Source organism: Pimephales promelas, chromosome 9, assembly GCF_988280905.1.
Source record: "Pimephales promelas chromosome 9, fPimPro1.hap1.1, whole genome shotgun sequence".
In the NCBI taxonomy this organism is placed as follows: Eukaryota; Metazoa; Chordata; class Actinopteri; order Cypriniformes; family Leuciscidae; genus Pimephales; species Pimephales promelas.
Genome location: NC_142777.1, coordinates 31151895 through 31169453, shown reverse-complemented (window position 1 = coordinate 31169453; position 17559 = coordinate 31151895). Strand labels below are relative to the sequence as shown.

Sequence of the window (17559 nt, the reverse complement as noted above, 5' to 3'; positions counted from 1 at the left end):
ATCATTTTGTTCCAAACATGTTACAATGCTTTTGAGTGCAACATTGGACCCCATTATAAATTAGACATCCAGTGATTGATCAAGAACGAGAGCAATGAAAAGTGGGCTGGACTAATGTGATGCATTAACTTATTTATTCTGGCCCACTTTCTGTGAAACACACAAACTCAAATCCTACAATCTTCCAGTAGCTACAATATGTAAAGGGAGACACAAAACAATACACTAAAGACAACATTACTTAAGACATTAAACCACACTCGGCTGTCAAAACAATAGATATAAATAACTTATCACTTCCATTTGGAATAATGTTTTTGAACACTGAATCATGAACAATATTAAGCAAAACTACTTCTGGCGACCATTTACTAGGACCTGATGAAGGCCCTCCTTGATCAATTATTTCAATTACAATCCTAATATCTGAAAGATCAACAAGCCATGTGAAGAACATAATCTAATAGATGGAAAGGTGTTGTACTGGATATGGCTTCCTTAAGCAATGGGACAGATGACCAGTCAGAGCGTAACGCCACCCTGTGGTGGCATACGCAGACGGTGTGTGACCATCCCAAACACGGCACATGAAGGAATCATGAATCAGTTCAGTCACATTCAACCGTTAGCCATTTTCAAGACAATTCACCTATAGAGTTACGTTTTTGTAGATGCATCAATATCAAAACACATTCTTATATGTCAGGGAATCACTAAATATACCGTTTTCAGGTGGTGGTTATTCAATTAAGCTGGGGAGATTTAACTCTATAGGTAGATTGCTATAAAAAATAATGTTCAATCATATTATCCATTAAATAACTGACTTCAATTCCTGCATAGAATTATATAAAGCAGATAATTTAAAACTTCAACAATAATAAAAAGGTAAAATAATAAATTGTTGCCAGAACAGTGTTTCACAAACAGGATTATAAAACTTAAGTATATAAACAACATTTTCATCAGTGGTATATATATGTACACAGTAGGAAGAAAACAAAAAAACAAAACAATAGTTCACACCATGCCAACTGAAAATAAACTGCATCATGCTACTAGCCGGGAGCCATTCCAGGAGATAGAATATGCGTTTAGTGCTTTCCGGGATCTATGTTCTGACGCTCCCTTTTCCCAAATCCAGTTGCTCCCATTTCTGCCAGAAAAAAATAATAATAATAATAAATTTTTATAAATGAGAAATCATTACTGACCTTTTTTACAGAATAATAACTAGATGGATCATGATCGGTGTCCGAAATGTAAATAAATGTAATGTATATTAATGATATGTAAACTGATTTCATTAATGATTAAGTTTAAAAACGGTCCAATTATATTCTAAAGATTATTCTAATTTTCAAAAGAGCAGCAAATCAGCATATTGAAATGATTTCTGAAGGATCATGTGACACTGAAGACTGGAGTAATAATGATGCTGAAAATTAGCTTTGCATCACAGGAATAAATTACATTTTAAAATGGATTAAAACAGAAAACTCTTATTTTGTAATAATATTTAATCATATTGTGTTTTTAACTGTATTTTTGATCAAACAAATGAGCCAAAACAATCCACACTTTTGACCAGTAGCTTGCATTAAAAAATGAACAATTTAACTGAAATAAATGAATAATATACTATTATGTCTGACAACTAATCAAGCATTTTCAGAATATTCAGCAGAAAAAAAAAGTTGGGCTATGAGACAACTAATCTGAAAAGGTAAAATTGGTAAAATCTTTTCAAAATTATCAATTTAGAAGGAAAGATGTTTCAGAGTTGAAGTGCGACATTTGTGGTAAACAAACATTTTCATCAATAATTTACACTGATAAATGATGCAAATGGAAAGCAAATTGCGTCATTTTATATGTCATGCCTGTAGATGATAGAAATATCAGATAAACCCAAACTGAAACTAAACTTCATAGGCCTTGTACAATCATTATGAAATTTAAAGCTATTGCCATTTCATGTTTCTTCTGTCATGGTTCTCACTGTCGTCATCATTTGAACTGCCTCCAGTGGAAGCTCACTGATTCAGACAGAATGCTTGAAATATCACTGGGTCAGACTGATATTGTGTGGCAAAACAAAATGGATCCTGGTGACGCAGAAAGAATGAAAGAGGGCAGAAAGGACACGGAGGATGAATAATTTATACCTGCAGTTTCTGGAGGGGGTCTCGCTGTGTCTGCTTGTCCTCTGGAACCACGCGGTTGTGGGAAAGATGACTGCCAGGGAAAACCCTGAACACACACACACACACACACGAAAGAAGAAATCGTTACAGTTACAAAGACAAGTAGAGAACAACAGTTTTTAACTCTGTCCACTTCTGCATACTAAAGAAGACACATTGAACCTCTCGTAAAATCCTGTTCGTCTTTTTCATACCACATACAGTTAACCACTTGAAAGTGCTGGAATGACACTATTGTGCTGTTCCAGGATATGAAGGAAGAAAAAAAATCAGCAAAAAGTAGAAATTGCATTAAATTTATTTTCCATCCCTAATCGAACTAACTTCCATTGAAAAAGCCCAAAAAACAACAACAAAAAAACAAAAGTGATGATATTAGTGTATGGACAATAGGCATGTGAAGTGAACTTGTATTTCAGTATTAAGTTAATTTAAACAAATACCAAAATGCACTTCTTGGTCAAAAATAAATGTTGCAGTGATGCTTAATTTGTTCTATGATACTGATTGTTTACTTGAATAACTGAACAAACTTAAAGCAATGCTTAATTAATTAGTAAATATGTCAAGGATGATTTAATTTCTTCAGTAATATTTAAATAAGACTGTGGTATCAACAGAGTGCACGTATTATTTCCATTCATTTCTCCAATAAGGATTTCAAAAATGTTTTTGATAGAAGCCATGAACCAAGCCAACCAGCTACGAGATAAATCATAGCATTCCATGAATCAAATTTCGATTTGATATATGCATTGTTTTGATTCTGTACAGCATCATGGGTAATGTTTTCACCATGAATTCCACTGTTAAAAAACGGATAACAAATTCATTATAAAGCCAAGTTCACACTACAGGATTTTAAGCCCGATTTATGCCCGATTTGCAAATCGTTGACCTCGCCGACAGGTCAGGGTGTTATCGCGTGCAAATCGAGTTTTTACTTCCGACTGTTGCATTCTTATTTACTGCTATTGCTATTGTATACTTACAGGGTTGACAGGCTGGAAATCCCTGCCAGGTGCCGTACTAATGTTGGGCATCCTGGGCGGGAAGTGTATGGGCCACCCCTCCAGGCCTTGATGGCCCACCTGTACAAAGGGGCCACAGTACGGAGGGCTTATCGGGCCATTGGCAGAGCCAGAAGTGGGATCGGACGTCCTCCTTTCTTGTTGCCCCTCCAAAACATGGAAAACCAAAATCTAAATGAGTTCCAGTTGTCTTCACTTAAGGGAATGAAACATCTGTAATCTGTATTAACAGCATTATTAGAGTTTCTACCACAAGGTGGTGCTAATGTGGTGCATTTGAGTTACCTGCTTATGTTGCATCTGTAGTCTCTCCAGTTTACACCTCTCAGCACGCTCTCTCTGACACTCATTCTGTGCTTGATGAAGCTGTGAAACAGAGACACTGAATTCAGGACTCTTTCACGTCTCATTATTAACTAGTTGGACATTTTTCTGAAGTCATTTCATTGGTTAGAGCTGACATTCTATGCAGGGTCTGAGTAGCTTCTGACCTGATTTGTCAGATTGGTCATTTGACCCTGCAGCCTTTCCACCTGCCGCCTCAGATCTTCTTTCTCTTCGTTCATCCTCTCTCTATCACTCCTCTCCTTCCGGAAGTCCTCTTCAAAGATTTTCACCTGAGAAAAATGCATGTGATGAGAATGGAGCTCTACAAGGTCTCTGCAGCCATTGGTTCATTCAGCAGACTGTACGACTATCTATTATCGAACCTCAAGCAAACAGTATGACTCACCATGGAACCTTGACATTCATTTCTTACAAATCGTGTTTGATAGATGAGGTAAAAAAAGACTCGGAATCAATTCACGTAAAGTTTCAATGAGTGAAATAACTCCTAAAGAACCTCAAAATCTGACGCAATAAGAAAACTCGTGTGTCTCAAAGAGCTCATTCTCTATTTGAGCTCATCTGACCCCAGCAAGGCACCGTGTTGTATCAGACACACAAAATATATTAATTTTAATGCATTTGATTTGATAAATTTAGTCTGGTACCAAATTAAATACTGGTCCCAGGTCACAAAGTCTCCACTTGTTCAATTAACGTCAGACAAGGAAGTATCCAAATGAAGTCTCCATGTGTTTGTACCTGCTCCTTCAAAACAGCTATCTGTGTGTGCAGCTCCTGTTGTCTCAGGTTGGCCACACCTTCTCCCAGGTTCATGCCTGGTTGGGTGGAAGCAGGAGAGTGGAGGTTCAAAGCTTCCTCTAATGCCTGTAAAAGACACATCCCAATCAGAAATCCCAAAGCAAATATAATAAGCAGCACAGCTGTTTTCAACATTGATAATAAATCTTGAGCATCAAATCAGCATATAATCGTTCATGAAGGATCACGTGTCGCTTAAGACTGGAGTAATGATGCTGAAAATTCAGCTTTGCATCCTTGCTGAATAAAAGTATTAATTTCTGAATTATATTCAAACAGAAAACAATTATTTCAAATTGTAATGATACGTCTCAATAACTGCATTTTACTGTATTTTTGATTAAATAAGTGCAGCCTGGTTGAGCATAAGAGACTTTAACATAAAAAAATCTTACTGATTCCAAACATTTGGATGGGACTGCAGTAATTGTTATATTAAAATGACTCTGTGGTGATGATTTTGAGCCCCTCTCCCTGAGAAACTCTCTGTACGTCCCTGTATACATTGGATTGATTTGAATAACTTTAATTATGTACTTGAATTGAGCACCTAGCACTCTAGGTATAAATACAATTATCCGATCAGGACTCGGTATCAGTAAATACTCAATTTTCAATATCCCTATCAAATATTTTTTCCTACAAATGCTAAGGGGGGTTGGATGAGTGTCTGCCTAACTTAAGAACAATAAGTCAAATGGCAAATCTCCATTTAAATGGCTAGGAAGTGTAATGCATGTGTGTTTTGTGACTGACCCTGTTGAGCCGTTGGATCTCTTTCTCCTGGTATTCTCTTTGTTTTGTAAGCGGCAACAACTGGTCCTGCAGGTAACGCACCTTTTGTTTCAACTCACATGTCTCTGAGGTGAGGCACTCCTTCTCACCCTATTACAACATACAGAAATACACTGGTTAGCCACCTGAGCAAAACAGTCACTTGTTTATACATCTATATACAGTTGCGTGTAGTGTTTTGACTGACAGTGAAAAGAGGGATTGTTTTTAGAGGCATCCAGGGGTGTGAAGTAACGAATTACAAATAGTAACGTTACTGTACGTCATTTTTATTTTATATTTTATTAAATGTACTTTAAGTATATTTTTGAAACTGTTTAATTTTACACTAACTTTACACAACTTTAAGTGACGTATCGGTACTTTTACTCCACTATTTTCATTCCGTTTGTGGTCATTACTCGTTACATTGTTTTAAAGTACAGTATAATTTTTATCCATCAACGTGATTGGATCGTAATCCTAATTTGTAACATATTTAATGGCATGGAAATACCGTGTAATTAGTGTTACCTCACTGTCTTAGCCTTTTTCAGTTTATTAGGTGAGGTAAACTGATAATATTAGTGATTCTCATTTCTTTACCAAACCACAAAAACTGGTACATTTTTTTGAGAAAAATTGGGCATTTTTTAATCTCTCTATTTAACCCATCTCATTGTGTGTGATTCTGAACTATCATGTGAGTTTCTAAAGGTTTTTGAATTCTTTTGCACAGTTATGAACATTGATATTTTATGTCCAACTATATATATATATACATATATATATATATATATATATATACTGTATATACACTGTATATATATATTCTAATCAAATTATATAAAATATAAGTATATATATATATATATATATATATATATATATTAGTCTTTATATATGTTTGTATATTTGTCTTTCTGACAAAGAAAAAAGGATGATGAAAATTACAGTATGTACAATGTTACAGCTTGGTACTCACTACTCATGGTACTTTTAAATAAGCTACTCTTTTGGACAAGTACTTTTTACTCTACTCACACTACATTTTTTGGTACTTTTACTTGAGAATGTTTTTTTTCTGTACTCTTTCCGCCACTGAACAGAAGGCATCTTACTACAAATGTCACAGGTCTGCAACCAGTGACTAATTTAATACCTAAATCTATAAATGTCTGATTACTCAGGTAAAGTTCAAGTCAATTTCCTGTATTGCAAAAAAAAAACACAAAAAAAAAAACACATACTTTGTCAAAAGTATTGCGCTACATTTGAAGTTTAACAGAAACCCACTTTCTGTAAGGATGTTTTGCAAAATGGAAATCATCACATGACTTCGACTACATAACATCTACAGATATATGTATGGTAAGTGCTGGGGAAAAAACAACTCTTACTCGTATTTAACAGCACAAGCAATCTGTCAAAGCACCTGACACGACAATGAGCCCACATGAAACTATGACCTTTGAAGCGCCCAATATTAAAACCTGCATTCTCCACAATTTAAAAAAAATGTGATTACTGTCTCAGACACAATGGTATAGGCCTCACCTATGGAATATCTGTGGTCAGCAGTGGGGGCGATCATGCTTACAAAACCTATGTAATGCAGTCCATAACTCATAAATAAACTAAAAATCATGAGAGCATTGAGATGCACAGATAAGAAGGCCGTGGATGTGAAAATGAAACCAGTCATCACATGACATGGTCTATGAGACTAAATAAAACTTTAAGGCAGTTTATATGTCACTTGCTCGACTGTCCCCTGTGGGACTGAAGGGAAACTATCACTGTGTACTAAGAATGTCATATGCCCAGTTAGAGGGAATGACTGGTGCTTCCCAACTGAAAACTGAAAGCACTGAATGACTACTTGAAGCCTCAAGAGTCTCAGAAAGAAGTACCGATGGGAGAGGCTCCGGTGGAGAACGGTGACGGGATCTAAAACCTTTATAATGATGCAATGCTCTTATCTCCATTGCTGTAAATTACAGAAATCACACATGAAACCCCGCACCACATGGTAGACAGACACGAGTTTGTGCGTCGCAGAGCAGCTCTCTAACACTGTATGACGTGACAGACAACTAGTTGTCCAGTCCGGTTCCTGTCACACAGCACGGATTTTCCGAGAATGTGATTTTGAGACCTGAAATGTTCGATTACAGAATGCGGTTGTCTCTCCAGTAAATAACAGTACTGTGTGTGAAGGTTACAATTTGAAAAACTCAAATACAGGACTGAGAACCATATTCTGTTGCTGTGTGAACGTGGCCATAAAGAAGTGTTTATTAACTGGTCTTTTTTTTCTTGCTTACAAAAACACCCACTTATACAGGAAGAGACAAAATGTAAAGCTGTTTTGTATTTCATGCCCTTAAGTAGTGGGTTTATCTGAAATGGATGAAACTACAACAATAGGCTGGCATTAACATGTTATATTCAAATTAGCCAGAAAACTTTTGGTCTTTCAAATCAGAATTTCTCTGCACCTTAAAGTATTATGCTCTGATTGTCTGTGGGTGTGCCGTCTGCGGTTGAGAGTAAGGCGTACCTGCACATTGTCAATCTTAGACTTTGCGAGGAGGAGTTTTTTATCATAATCTCTTTGTCTCTGTTCACGTTCTGCTTCAAGCTCAAGCACGGCCTTCTGGGAGTCGGCAAGCCGCTGCCGTAGGTCTGTGATCTAGGAAAGAGAGAAAAGTGATGAAGACTCATAGTTTTTTTTTAGCATTGGATACGTCTGTTCACAAGACATACTAACACAAAATCAAGTAACCACAAATTCATCAGTTACAGCACTGCATTGAACTGGCCAAAAATATTTGTGTGTATTTTAATCAAAAGTTTAATAAGGGATTGTAATCTATTTTATAATGAAAAACAAAGCAACAAGAACCTCAAAAAAAGAAGAAACAAAAAGTTCCACTGCTCTGAATTTTAACACGATCCCCCATGACGACAGAGGATGCGTGTAGAGAAACAGCCTCGGTTTGTTTTTTTATTCATTTTTTTTCTCTTTCTATCAGGCCGAGCAGATGCGGAGATGCAACAGGCGTCACTATCTCTGAGCTGTGAGATCACGCGGCTTTGCAACCTTGGCCAGCCCCTACGGCGAGCCACAACAGGAAGACAGTGGGTACGGCCGAGGTGAGGGAAATTCTGCCAAAGGTGTGACAGGAGGGGCCTGTGGTCTGGTGTGCAACACTCTGACACACACACACACACACACAGAGCAGCTTTCCATTCCTTTACCCAGCAGCATTTCCACCAACACCCAAATGCAGTAACATGGCCTGTCAGCAGCCTTCACTTTCAACAGGAATTTCATGTGATGATTCATATGGTACAATCTCCCACCTCCATTGATATGTGCTACACTGGCTGGTTGGATTCATTAAGCAATTGTTGTTTCTAAGTAGAGTGATTCATGTTTCTTAATGTTTTTATGTCATGCTTACCAGCAATAAGGTGAGCCACAAAGGTTACAAGGCCAATTGGAACATATTTATGAGCGCTTCTAGTGATTATGTTGTCATGTACCTTCTGCTCAAACTGTGCTTTCATAGAATTCCACTGAATGTCCCACTGTTTGTTCACCTCCAGTACCTAAGAAAGGTCAAATGCAAGAGATTACATGTCAGAATTAAACGAACTGGAAACTGTGACAGTAGTAATGTCAGCATGAAAAAGCAGGGGACCTCCAGTAAGTTCTTACATCTTTCCTCTGTTTCTCAAGAAGCTTGATCTTCTTCTCGTAAACCTCTGGATCGCAAGTCTTAGATGGTGTTTTTTCCACAGCTTTGCTAGGCTGCAAATTTATTGGGAAGAAATTAACCAATTAACGGCAATACCAGTACGGCCAAAATACTAGTACTTTGGTACCAAGTCAACAATAAAATGTTAACATAAAAAAGGGCTTTGAACTTTAATAAAAACTGATAATAGAAAAGCCTCTATCTATTTATTATTTTGATTTATATTAATCTAACAGCCATACTTGCAAAAGAAAATCTGAAACTGCTCTTTAATGTTCTTGTTTTTATGATCACTGGAAAAACATAAACCTCAGTTTAATGAACTGAAAAATACTTAATTGAATTATTATCTTTTAAGGTTTTATTTATTTTAATATTTAATGAAGGGAAAGTGGAATTTAACATTTTAAAATAATTTAACCAATATACAGTATAATCCCTTGCTCTGTGTGGGACCAAAAAAAGTATTACCAAATCTGCATCCATCCTATATCTTTTCAGCATAACTGAAACGCAGCATGAATTGTCTTCCCATTGAATTGTCATAAAATATTCCCATCAGACTTTAAACTGAAAACTGATAACATAAAGTAATCAATCAGCAATTGGCCGACAACCAACCAAAGTACATCCGAATTTTCCCATCACACTACAGGAGGGTAGTCTTGAGGTTGAGTCAGAACATAACACAATGACCATGTGTATTGTTCTTCAATATTTAGTCAGTGAAAAAAAAACCCACAAATGAGGAACTTAACCAGAAAGACCATTGAGGAAGAGCAGTATTCAGAGACGAAGTGGTATTCCCAAACCTAAACTGACTCAATAAGAAGCCTCTCAATTTAGAATCCAGAGAACAATGCGTATGTTGGGTATTTTTTTCTAAGAACTCAGACTGAAAAAGGCACAAAGAAACTCAACTAGGCCACAACATCACTGGTCTGAAAGGGAAATTAAAGACAAAAAAACCCAGCACAAATTTAAAACAGCACCAGGAATTCATTGGTGATCTCACCTGAGATAAAAAGGTTCATGGAGAGAACAAAAAAAGTGCACACCTGCTGAGTCATGGTCATTTCCACCTTGGTTTTGGCTGCATCCTCTTTCACTGGCTCCTTTTTGGGACTTGGTTGCTCAATAGGTGCTTCCTGGCCTCCTCCGCTGACCTGCTCCTTCAGTTTCAGGTTCTCCTGCCTGTCCAGAGTACACAGAACTAAAATCAAAACTTATGAATGAGGAAAAAACTATTCTCTATTTGATACACTCATCAGATGGAAAGACCCCTCAGTTCCAGCACAGCAGGAAATACTGGCCCGTTGTGATATTCTCACAACTTACTCACACCAATCCTTCTCACTGATTCACAATAAGGCTTTTTTTGTTCCATGATTAAATGAATGAACGTGTTTCTGAAAATAAAATTATATGTGAAGTAAATTACCTGAGCTGTTCCAAATCACGGTTCCGGTACTGAAGATCCTCCTCCATTTTTTTCCTAAGCTCGTTGTTTTCCTTTCTGAGCTGTTCGCAGAGCGTCTAGAGGTGAAAGCGAATTAAATACTCCGCAAATCAACCTTTGATTAATTCACATTACAACCAAAACAGAGGACAGAAGGTGTCATGAGCCCACCTGTAGGAGAGATGTTCTCTGTTCATTCTTCTGGACCTTGGATGATAAGTGGTGGAACTCCACCGCCATGCGGCCCAGGTGAGCCAGCAGCTGGTTGGGATTAGACTCTTCGGCAAATACACTGAAAGAACTCTCCAGTCGTTGGATTTCACTCGCCAGCTCCATGTTCTCCTGTGGCAGATGCGTCACTCCAGCCTGCTGTAGACAGTGGGGTTAACATTAATCTTCTTTTCAAAAACACCCCTGACATTTAACACCAATCACTGGGCATCAAGAAGAGCGTTGTGAAACCATAAACGGAAAGTGAAAAAAAAAACATCCTCAAATACCTTTATACAAATATTTCCAATTTGCAAATAAAAGTTTTTGTAACTTTAACTAAAGAGATATTCCATAAACTGACAGACAAACACATGAGTTTTTTTGTCTATCTGCTTACTAACTAAATCCTGGAGTTTCCCCCTGAGTCATCCAAGGAACAGCCTTATACAGATACATTGATTCATTACAGCAAATAAATCTCTGATAAGGAAGGAAGAGAGAAACAGCTGAGCAACTACACTGACTGGAATCTGTCACATGACTTATGTCCGCAGCACAGAATGAAAGAATACAGAATGTTCGAAACGGAGCAATAATCCAGAAAAACACACACAAGTTCATACACGTGCAGTTGAGTGACTGCCACTGCCCAGGATTTCCAAACATCCTTAAAACTCACCGTCTGGGTTTCAGAGAGCGTCTTCTCTTCCATATTCACCACCTCAAACTCCGATGAACTTTCCTGTAAACACATGAAATTACAATGTTACAACACATGTTCTGACGGCATTTTACTGTTCCCAAAGGAAGAAAATTATGAGCAATTCACAAAACTGCAAGTTACATTCCCATTGGCTTTTCACAACATGATGTGAAACAATATGATATATTCACATGCAACACAGCTTTGAAGCAAATTTAATGCATTATAACATGCGTGTTGCTATAGTCATATGGGATATTTTGCTGTTCAAGTTGGACCAAAACAGCCAGAAAATCACAAAACTGAAAGTTAAATTCACATTTTCATAAATGTTATAAGTGGATATAATATAGTATTTGTATTTTTGTTTATTTATATACATCTATATAAATCTGTTTCTCATTCATATTTCAATTTTGTCTTTGTTTACTGGAAGCTTCTTCTGTCACCAAAACAAATTCCTTGTGCTTGTAAACATAGGTAAAGCTCATTCTGATTGTTTTGCAACATCAAATCTACATTATAACATGTTACGGTAATCATTTACAATATTATTAACTCATTAAATATAGTCTACAGTTGTTGTTTTTTAAATAGGAAGTCTTGTTTATTCCCATTATAAGATTCTCACACCGTTACGCATGAATATAGCATAATGTATCTAACATCATCGAAGCTATATTGGTAATACAACATTACAGCATGTGACGTGATGCGCTTCATACAATATTAACTCAAACCATATTTTATCATTGTGTAAGTTGTTAAAAGAATTGATTCAGTAGAATTGCTTACAGTTGCCTCTGGTTGTAAAGTATTTCCAGTTAAACAATCCCGAGATTCTTGTCTTTCTGCTGTAGGATGACTGCGAAGTTTCCCATGACCTAAAGGGAGCCAAAATCACAAAAGATCTGATTTAAAAAGGTCTCTCCGGCGTCGAACCCATCACCAATCTCAGAATAATGACAACACTGTACCTTGTTTGTCTGTCTGAACAGGGGCACCCATGCATAGGCTCGAGGCAAAGCTGGTCATAGACGACTTCAGCACTTCATTATCCCTCACCAACTCCTCCACCCTCTTCCGAAGTTTTGCTGCCTCTGTCTGAGACTCTTCTAACAAGTCTCCTATCAGTCACGAGAAAAACAAACAATGAATAATTTGACATAAGCACACAATGAAAGCATGGCTGCTCTGCACATCAAATGACACATTGGTAGCTTCTAAAAGTTGAAAATCTAGAATCACTTCATTTTTCTGTTCTTGAACCAACAGAGCTAGAGGACCAAAATAGCTAAACAAAATACCGGTGAATTAATACATGAGTCAGATACCCTGAATGAGCAACGTGTAAGGCATTTAACTATATGTAACCTCAAGTGTTCAGCTTAGTCATTAACAGATGTTGAAATTGAAAATGATATGGTGATTATAATAAAATCTTCCCAGGTGGCTATTAACCATACCAGCCTGATCAATCAGGTTCTTGATTTTCAAAGGCAATAAAAATGGGCGGCAGTTTCTGATCCCTCACCTAAACTCTTCAGACCTTTCATTCTCTCCCTCAAAACGGTGTTTTCCTCTAGCAGCTGTCTGTAGCTGAGGCTGCTGGCCTCGTCTTTGACCTGGCAATCGCTCCCACCGGGGTCATAGATGCGATATGGGCCTTTTCCCTCCATCAGTCACCCCGTTACTTACCAAACATGTTTCCCGGTACTAAAACAAAGAAATCAGATGGTCATTCATTTGTGCGTGTACTGTACGGACAGATTAAACAAAACTTTCAGATTACTAATGCAACATGAAATGACGCCATGAAAGTGCGTAAATATTGTTCATTTGCAATTCAAAGAGTGGTATTTGAATAATGGCATATTGGGGATTTCTCATTGGCTATTTCAAGACTAATGATTTGAATGCACATCTTTGATATCATAACTAAAATGTGTCCTCATAGCGGTCAGAAAGATTTTCTAAAACATTAAATAGACAATCAACAAAGATCCAAACTACCATACAAATGGATCCAAACTACCATACAACCAATACAAATGACATTTACATAAGTGACGCATCAAACCAGCAGCCAAACAAATGAATAATCATGTGCCACCACCAGACATCTTAGAAATCCTAATAATACGATCCTAGTACGTGTCCTCTTGGAAAAACACAGCCACCTACCTTCACAGAAACAGCAAATCCAACAAACTAGACTTAAAGCTAAACCCTTTCACTTTCCTTTCCATGATAAGATCTGTTTAAACAGATCTGGTAGAGTCAACATCATCGCTGAATGATAGGTGCTCTTAGATAAGACGAAACCTCATCTAGAGGATCATGTTTATTTCTAATCCACTCCAATCTCATAACAATACGACTTGAAATAGATACAGTACGGGAAGCTTTAGCTTTTATTAACCATGAGCTGAAACCCCCTACCCACACAAGGTCAAACCCAACGTATTTTGAAGCCTAAATAAATGATTCACTATAAAAACAAATACATGATGCTAGTATTAGCTTAGCATCCAGCTAACAGCAGGTGATGTGTTTACCACGCTAGCAGACAAAAGCTTTCACGCTAGCTCTCTCTAAAACCACAAACAGCACCTAAATACGCTCACTAATGTTCTAGGACAGAATAAAACATAGCGGTCGCACGATACGGATTATAATAAACTGTATTTTACCGTTAGGTTTTTGTTTTCAATGAAAAAAGAGCTCTTTCTGTACCTTGACGGAGATGCGTCTTTGATCGGCCGGAGGTTTGCGGAAGTGGTTCGCGGCGCGAGCCGGGAAATTCCGCAGATGTAAACAGAGCCGCGTTAGTGATGGGAAGTCCGACTCATTTCCGCGAATCGGTTCTTTCGAACTGTTCATTTGATAATGCACAATTCAGTAACGTTAAAAAAATAAACATATATTTTGGCCTATTTTTCTAATTTTATTGATAAGGATGTTTATTTTATTTTCATGTGTCCAGTTCAGTTTGTTTTCACGATAGATTATTGTTTTATTATTATCATTATAATTATTACTATTATTTGTATAATTTGCAATACTGAAAATGGTTTTATATATTTTAATAAAATGCTTGCCTGTTTAGTCAGATCAACTCTTTTCAGTATGTGTGTTAATAAATCTTATAATCAGGCTATCATAATCAGGCATACTCGCCATAGGCGTATTTCCAGCCCATTAACATCTCCTAAATTAGTCATATCTTCGGCACACTCCAACTCTGTTCACGGATCATTACGAATCGATTCTCATTACGAACCGCTGGGATAGATTCAGTACAATTCTTGAAAGAATTGTTCATACCCAAAGTTATGAACCGATTCAAATGATTCATGGGAAAGATCCGAAACAAAAGAATGATTAATTCAAGAACATAGTTGGTTTGCTCCCACTGAACAGCCACACGCATTTGAAAATGTGTTTAATTAATTGATTTGGTGGTTGTACTGGGTTATTTTTATAACTGAGACTAGAAAAAAACGACTAATTTTCACATAGTATGATTGCATTGGAGTTATCCTGTCTAATGTCATGTAACAGCCTACGTGAAACATTGTTGGTCAAAAAACCCTACCCAACCAAAATGTCTAAATATGTTTTATAGGTCTTTTAGTGTGTCTGTGGTTAACAAATGTGGGTGAATTATAGACAACAAATTTATATTTAGTAAAAAAAAAAAAAAGAAAAGCTAACTTTAGACGCGTTTAGTCAGAGTGCTTTGCAGCAGCATATAGGCCTATTTATCAATCCACCTGTATCAATTGAAGTTAGGAATATGCACAATAACATAAAATCAATTTTCATTGACAAAACAAACAGTTATATAAATAATATGCATATCTGTTTTATTTTTGACTCAAATAGGCTATAGCAGAAGCATAGGCTATGAGTGTAAATGTATGTGTTCAGGTTAGGTTAAACAATCTAACAGTTTATCAGGTGCCTGCCATATTACTCATACGGATGTGAGTTTTCTTGGAAACTTTAATCAGTACTGCAGGGAACTAAAATGTTTTTTTAAGCTGTTCTAAACAACAGTAAACTAGTTAATCTAATATATATATATATATATATATATATATATATATATATATATATATATATATATATATGCTATGTTTAAGGCCCACAAGAAATTCACAAGGAAACATAATGAGACGTTGAATTGGGTAACATAAGAGTTGTCATTATTGGCCAATTCTGGAAGTTTAAACATTATAAGCAAATGACTGTTTTGTTTGTCCGTTATACATACTTAAAGAATGCTTAACATAAACATTACAATAAGGTGGGCATGTCCAAGTTAAAGGGATAGTTCACTTAAAAATTAAAAAGTCTGTCATCATTTACTCACCCTCAAGTTTTTCCAAACCTGTATGAATTATTTTCTTCTGTTGAACACAAAAGAAGATATTTTGAAGAATGTCAGTAACCAAACAGCTGATGTTGACCCATTGACTGCCATTGTATTTTTTTTTTTCTGCATAGGCTCCATCAACAGTTTGGTTACCCATATTCTTCAAAATATCTTATTTTGTGTTCAGCAGAAGAAATAAAATAATGACATTATTTCCATTTTTGGGTGAACTTTACTTTTAAGACTTCAGTATGATGCCAAGTATTTATATATATGCTTTGGAAAATAGCTTACAAAAATACAGTCATGATGAGGGGTGCAATTTGAAAAGTGCCTGGAATAAGCTTTCAAAAATTGTATTGTCAAAAATATTCCACAGTTCTTAAAATGGTATTTTGACAGGAACATAACTGTCACGAGTTTTCATTTACGAGAAAATGTGCATTTTACTCCATTATGAAGAAATGGTGATGTCCAGCTAATTTAAATAATTTTCGGGATTGGTAATTTTCTGCATGTTTTCAATGATACCATTATTGTAATACAAAATGAAACTCAAGATAAACGTTAATAGATGGACGGACGGACGAATGGATTGATGACCATTGAGGTTAATTCAGCAAAAAAAAAGGGATTTCCAGATTTATGAGATCAAAAAAAAAATGTGTCCTGTAATCCAAGTATGAATTCAGTTCCCATCAACACAATAGAACAATAATATTTTAGGAGAAAATTTAATCCAACTTTTATATAACTAATTTTTTTAGCCATCACCATAAAAATCAGAAAGATTAACATCCTATTTGTAAATCTCACCCTGCACTGAAAATAAATGGTGACATCTTGTGGAAATTCACCACAAGATTAAAATCACACACAATGTTTATTGAGAAGTCTAGTGCAACATATTAAAATAAATGAATAAAAACTTGCAATATGATTTATTTAAAGCATCGGTGGTCAGCTATCAATCAATTTTAAAACTTTGCAATGTACAGCTGCATCCGCAGTAAAATTACTTGTCTTGTTTGAACAGAAAACACATGCACCTTTTAGTAAATAACACATACATTTTCCATTGAAATGTACAACTACATCATCAAAAAATAAATACCCTTTAATCACAGTTTTTATGGAAATGCACATGTACAGATTTACTGGTATAATTTCCCATTTTATTATCCAAGTTAAAGCAAACTAAGATACAACATTTTTTTCTATTAATACTAGAAAATGCTCAATAAAAACTTGGAACAATTACTCACCTACACATTAAACTTGTGTCCGAGAGGCGTTTTTTAAGGAAACTGGTGGCAATGGGGGAAGCGTTTGCTGTGTTTTTAAACAGAAGGGGGAATTCCCACATAGTGAAAGGGCCTGATATTTGGGGCCTGGTATGCGTCCAACTTGAGACTGCTTAGCTAAGTGTTACCAGACAACACGCATCGTAACGTAACACAGCTTATTTTGACTGTTTAAACAAGAGTGAAGGATTATTTCATCAAATGATTGTAAAATAGCTCCATTAATCAGCAGTTTAATGCCTGATATTGAATTACTGCATTCTAATATACTCCATAATTCTATATGCATTTGCTTTGAAAGTGTCCCATAAATAAATCTCCACCCTAACCCTGAACAAAACAAGTAGAATCGCAGTTTTGTTGTTTTAAACCACAAAAAGTCCCAATTGCATGCACAATGGAAAGTGCACTGATAAAATTACCTTAAATTTCATAACTAAAAAACTTGCATGCAGCTTTTGAAAAGAAATGCACAATGTTATCTCTTCATGTTGTATAAAACTGCATTTTGTCACCTCTGACATTAAGCATCTCGAATTTATTTTGCTTTTGCATGTGCAACTGTGCACAC

General features: G+C 36.2%; 1 protein-coding gene across 12 annotated transcripts; it reads right to left on the bottom strand.

Moving 5' to 3' along the window:
• Positions 1-112: 112 nt before the first annotated feature.
• tnip1 (TNFAIP3 interacting protein 1) lies at positions 113-17046 on the bottom strand. Of its 12 annotated transcripts, none has more exons than XM_089135001.1 (18): positions 16950-17046; positions 12838-13019; positions 12281-12430; positions 12099-12187; positions 11280-11342; positions 10559-10753; positions 10370-10464; positions 9987-10122; positions 8889-8981; positions 8714-8779; positions 7725-7856; positions 5144-5272; positions 4328-4453; positions 3730-3855; positions 3524-3604; positions 3200-3409; positions 2169-2253; positions 113-1156 (listed from the first exon to the last, which is right to left on the bottom strand). In XM_089135001.1, the coding sequence occupies exons 2-18, from the start codon at positions 12980-12982 to the stop codon at positions 1095-1097; spliced, it is 1983 nt and encodes a 660-aa protein (XP_088991127.1). In that variant the 5' UTR covers positions 12983-13019; positions 16950-17046; the 3' UTR covers positions 113-1094. The 12 variants fall into 12 exon arrangements, with proteins under 12 accessions (XP_088991127.1, XP_088991122.1, XP_088991125.1 ...); XM_089134996.1 differs by having other exon boundaries at positions 10559-10756; positions 16950-17045; XM_089134999.1 differs by having other exon boundaries at positions 10559-10756; positions 16954-16980.
• Positions 17047-17559: the final 513 nt, after the last annotated feature.

Bases quoted from the DNA above. Each gene is read 5' to 3' on its own strand.
- tnip1 (XM_089134996.1), bottom strand. From the start codon at position 12,982: ATGGAGGGAAAAGGCCCATATCGCATCTATGACCCCGGTGGGAGCGAT. The intron at 7,857-8,713 runs GTACATGACAAC...TCTCTTTCCTAG, and splicing joins AAGCACAGTTTGAGCAGAAG to ATCACAGACCTACGGCAGCG. The intron at 1,157-2,168 runs GTATAAATTATT...TTTTTCTGGCAG, and splicing joins ACCCCCTCCAGAAACTGCAG to AAATGGGAGCAACTGGATTT.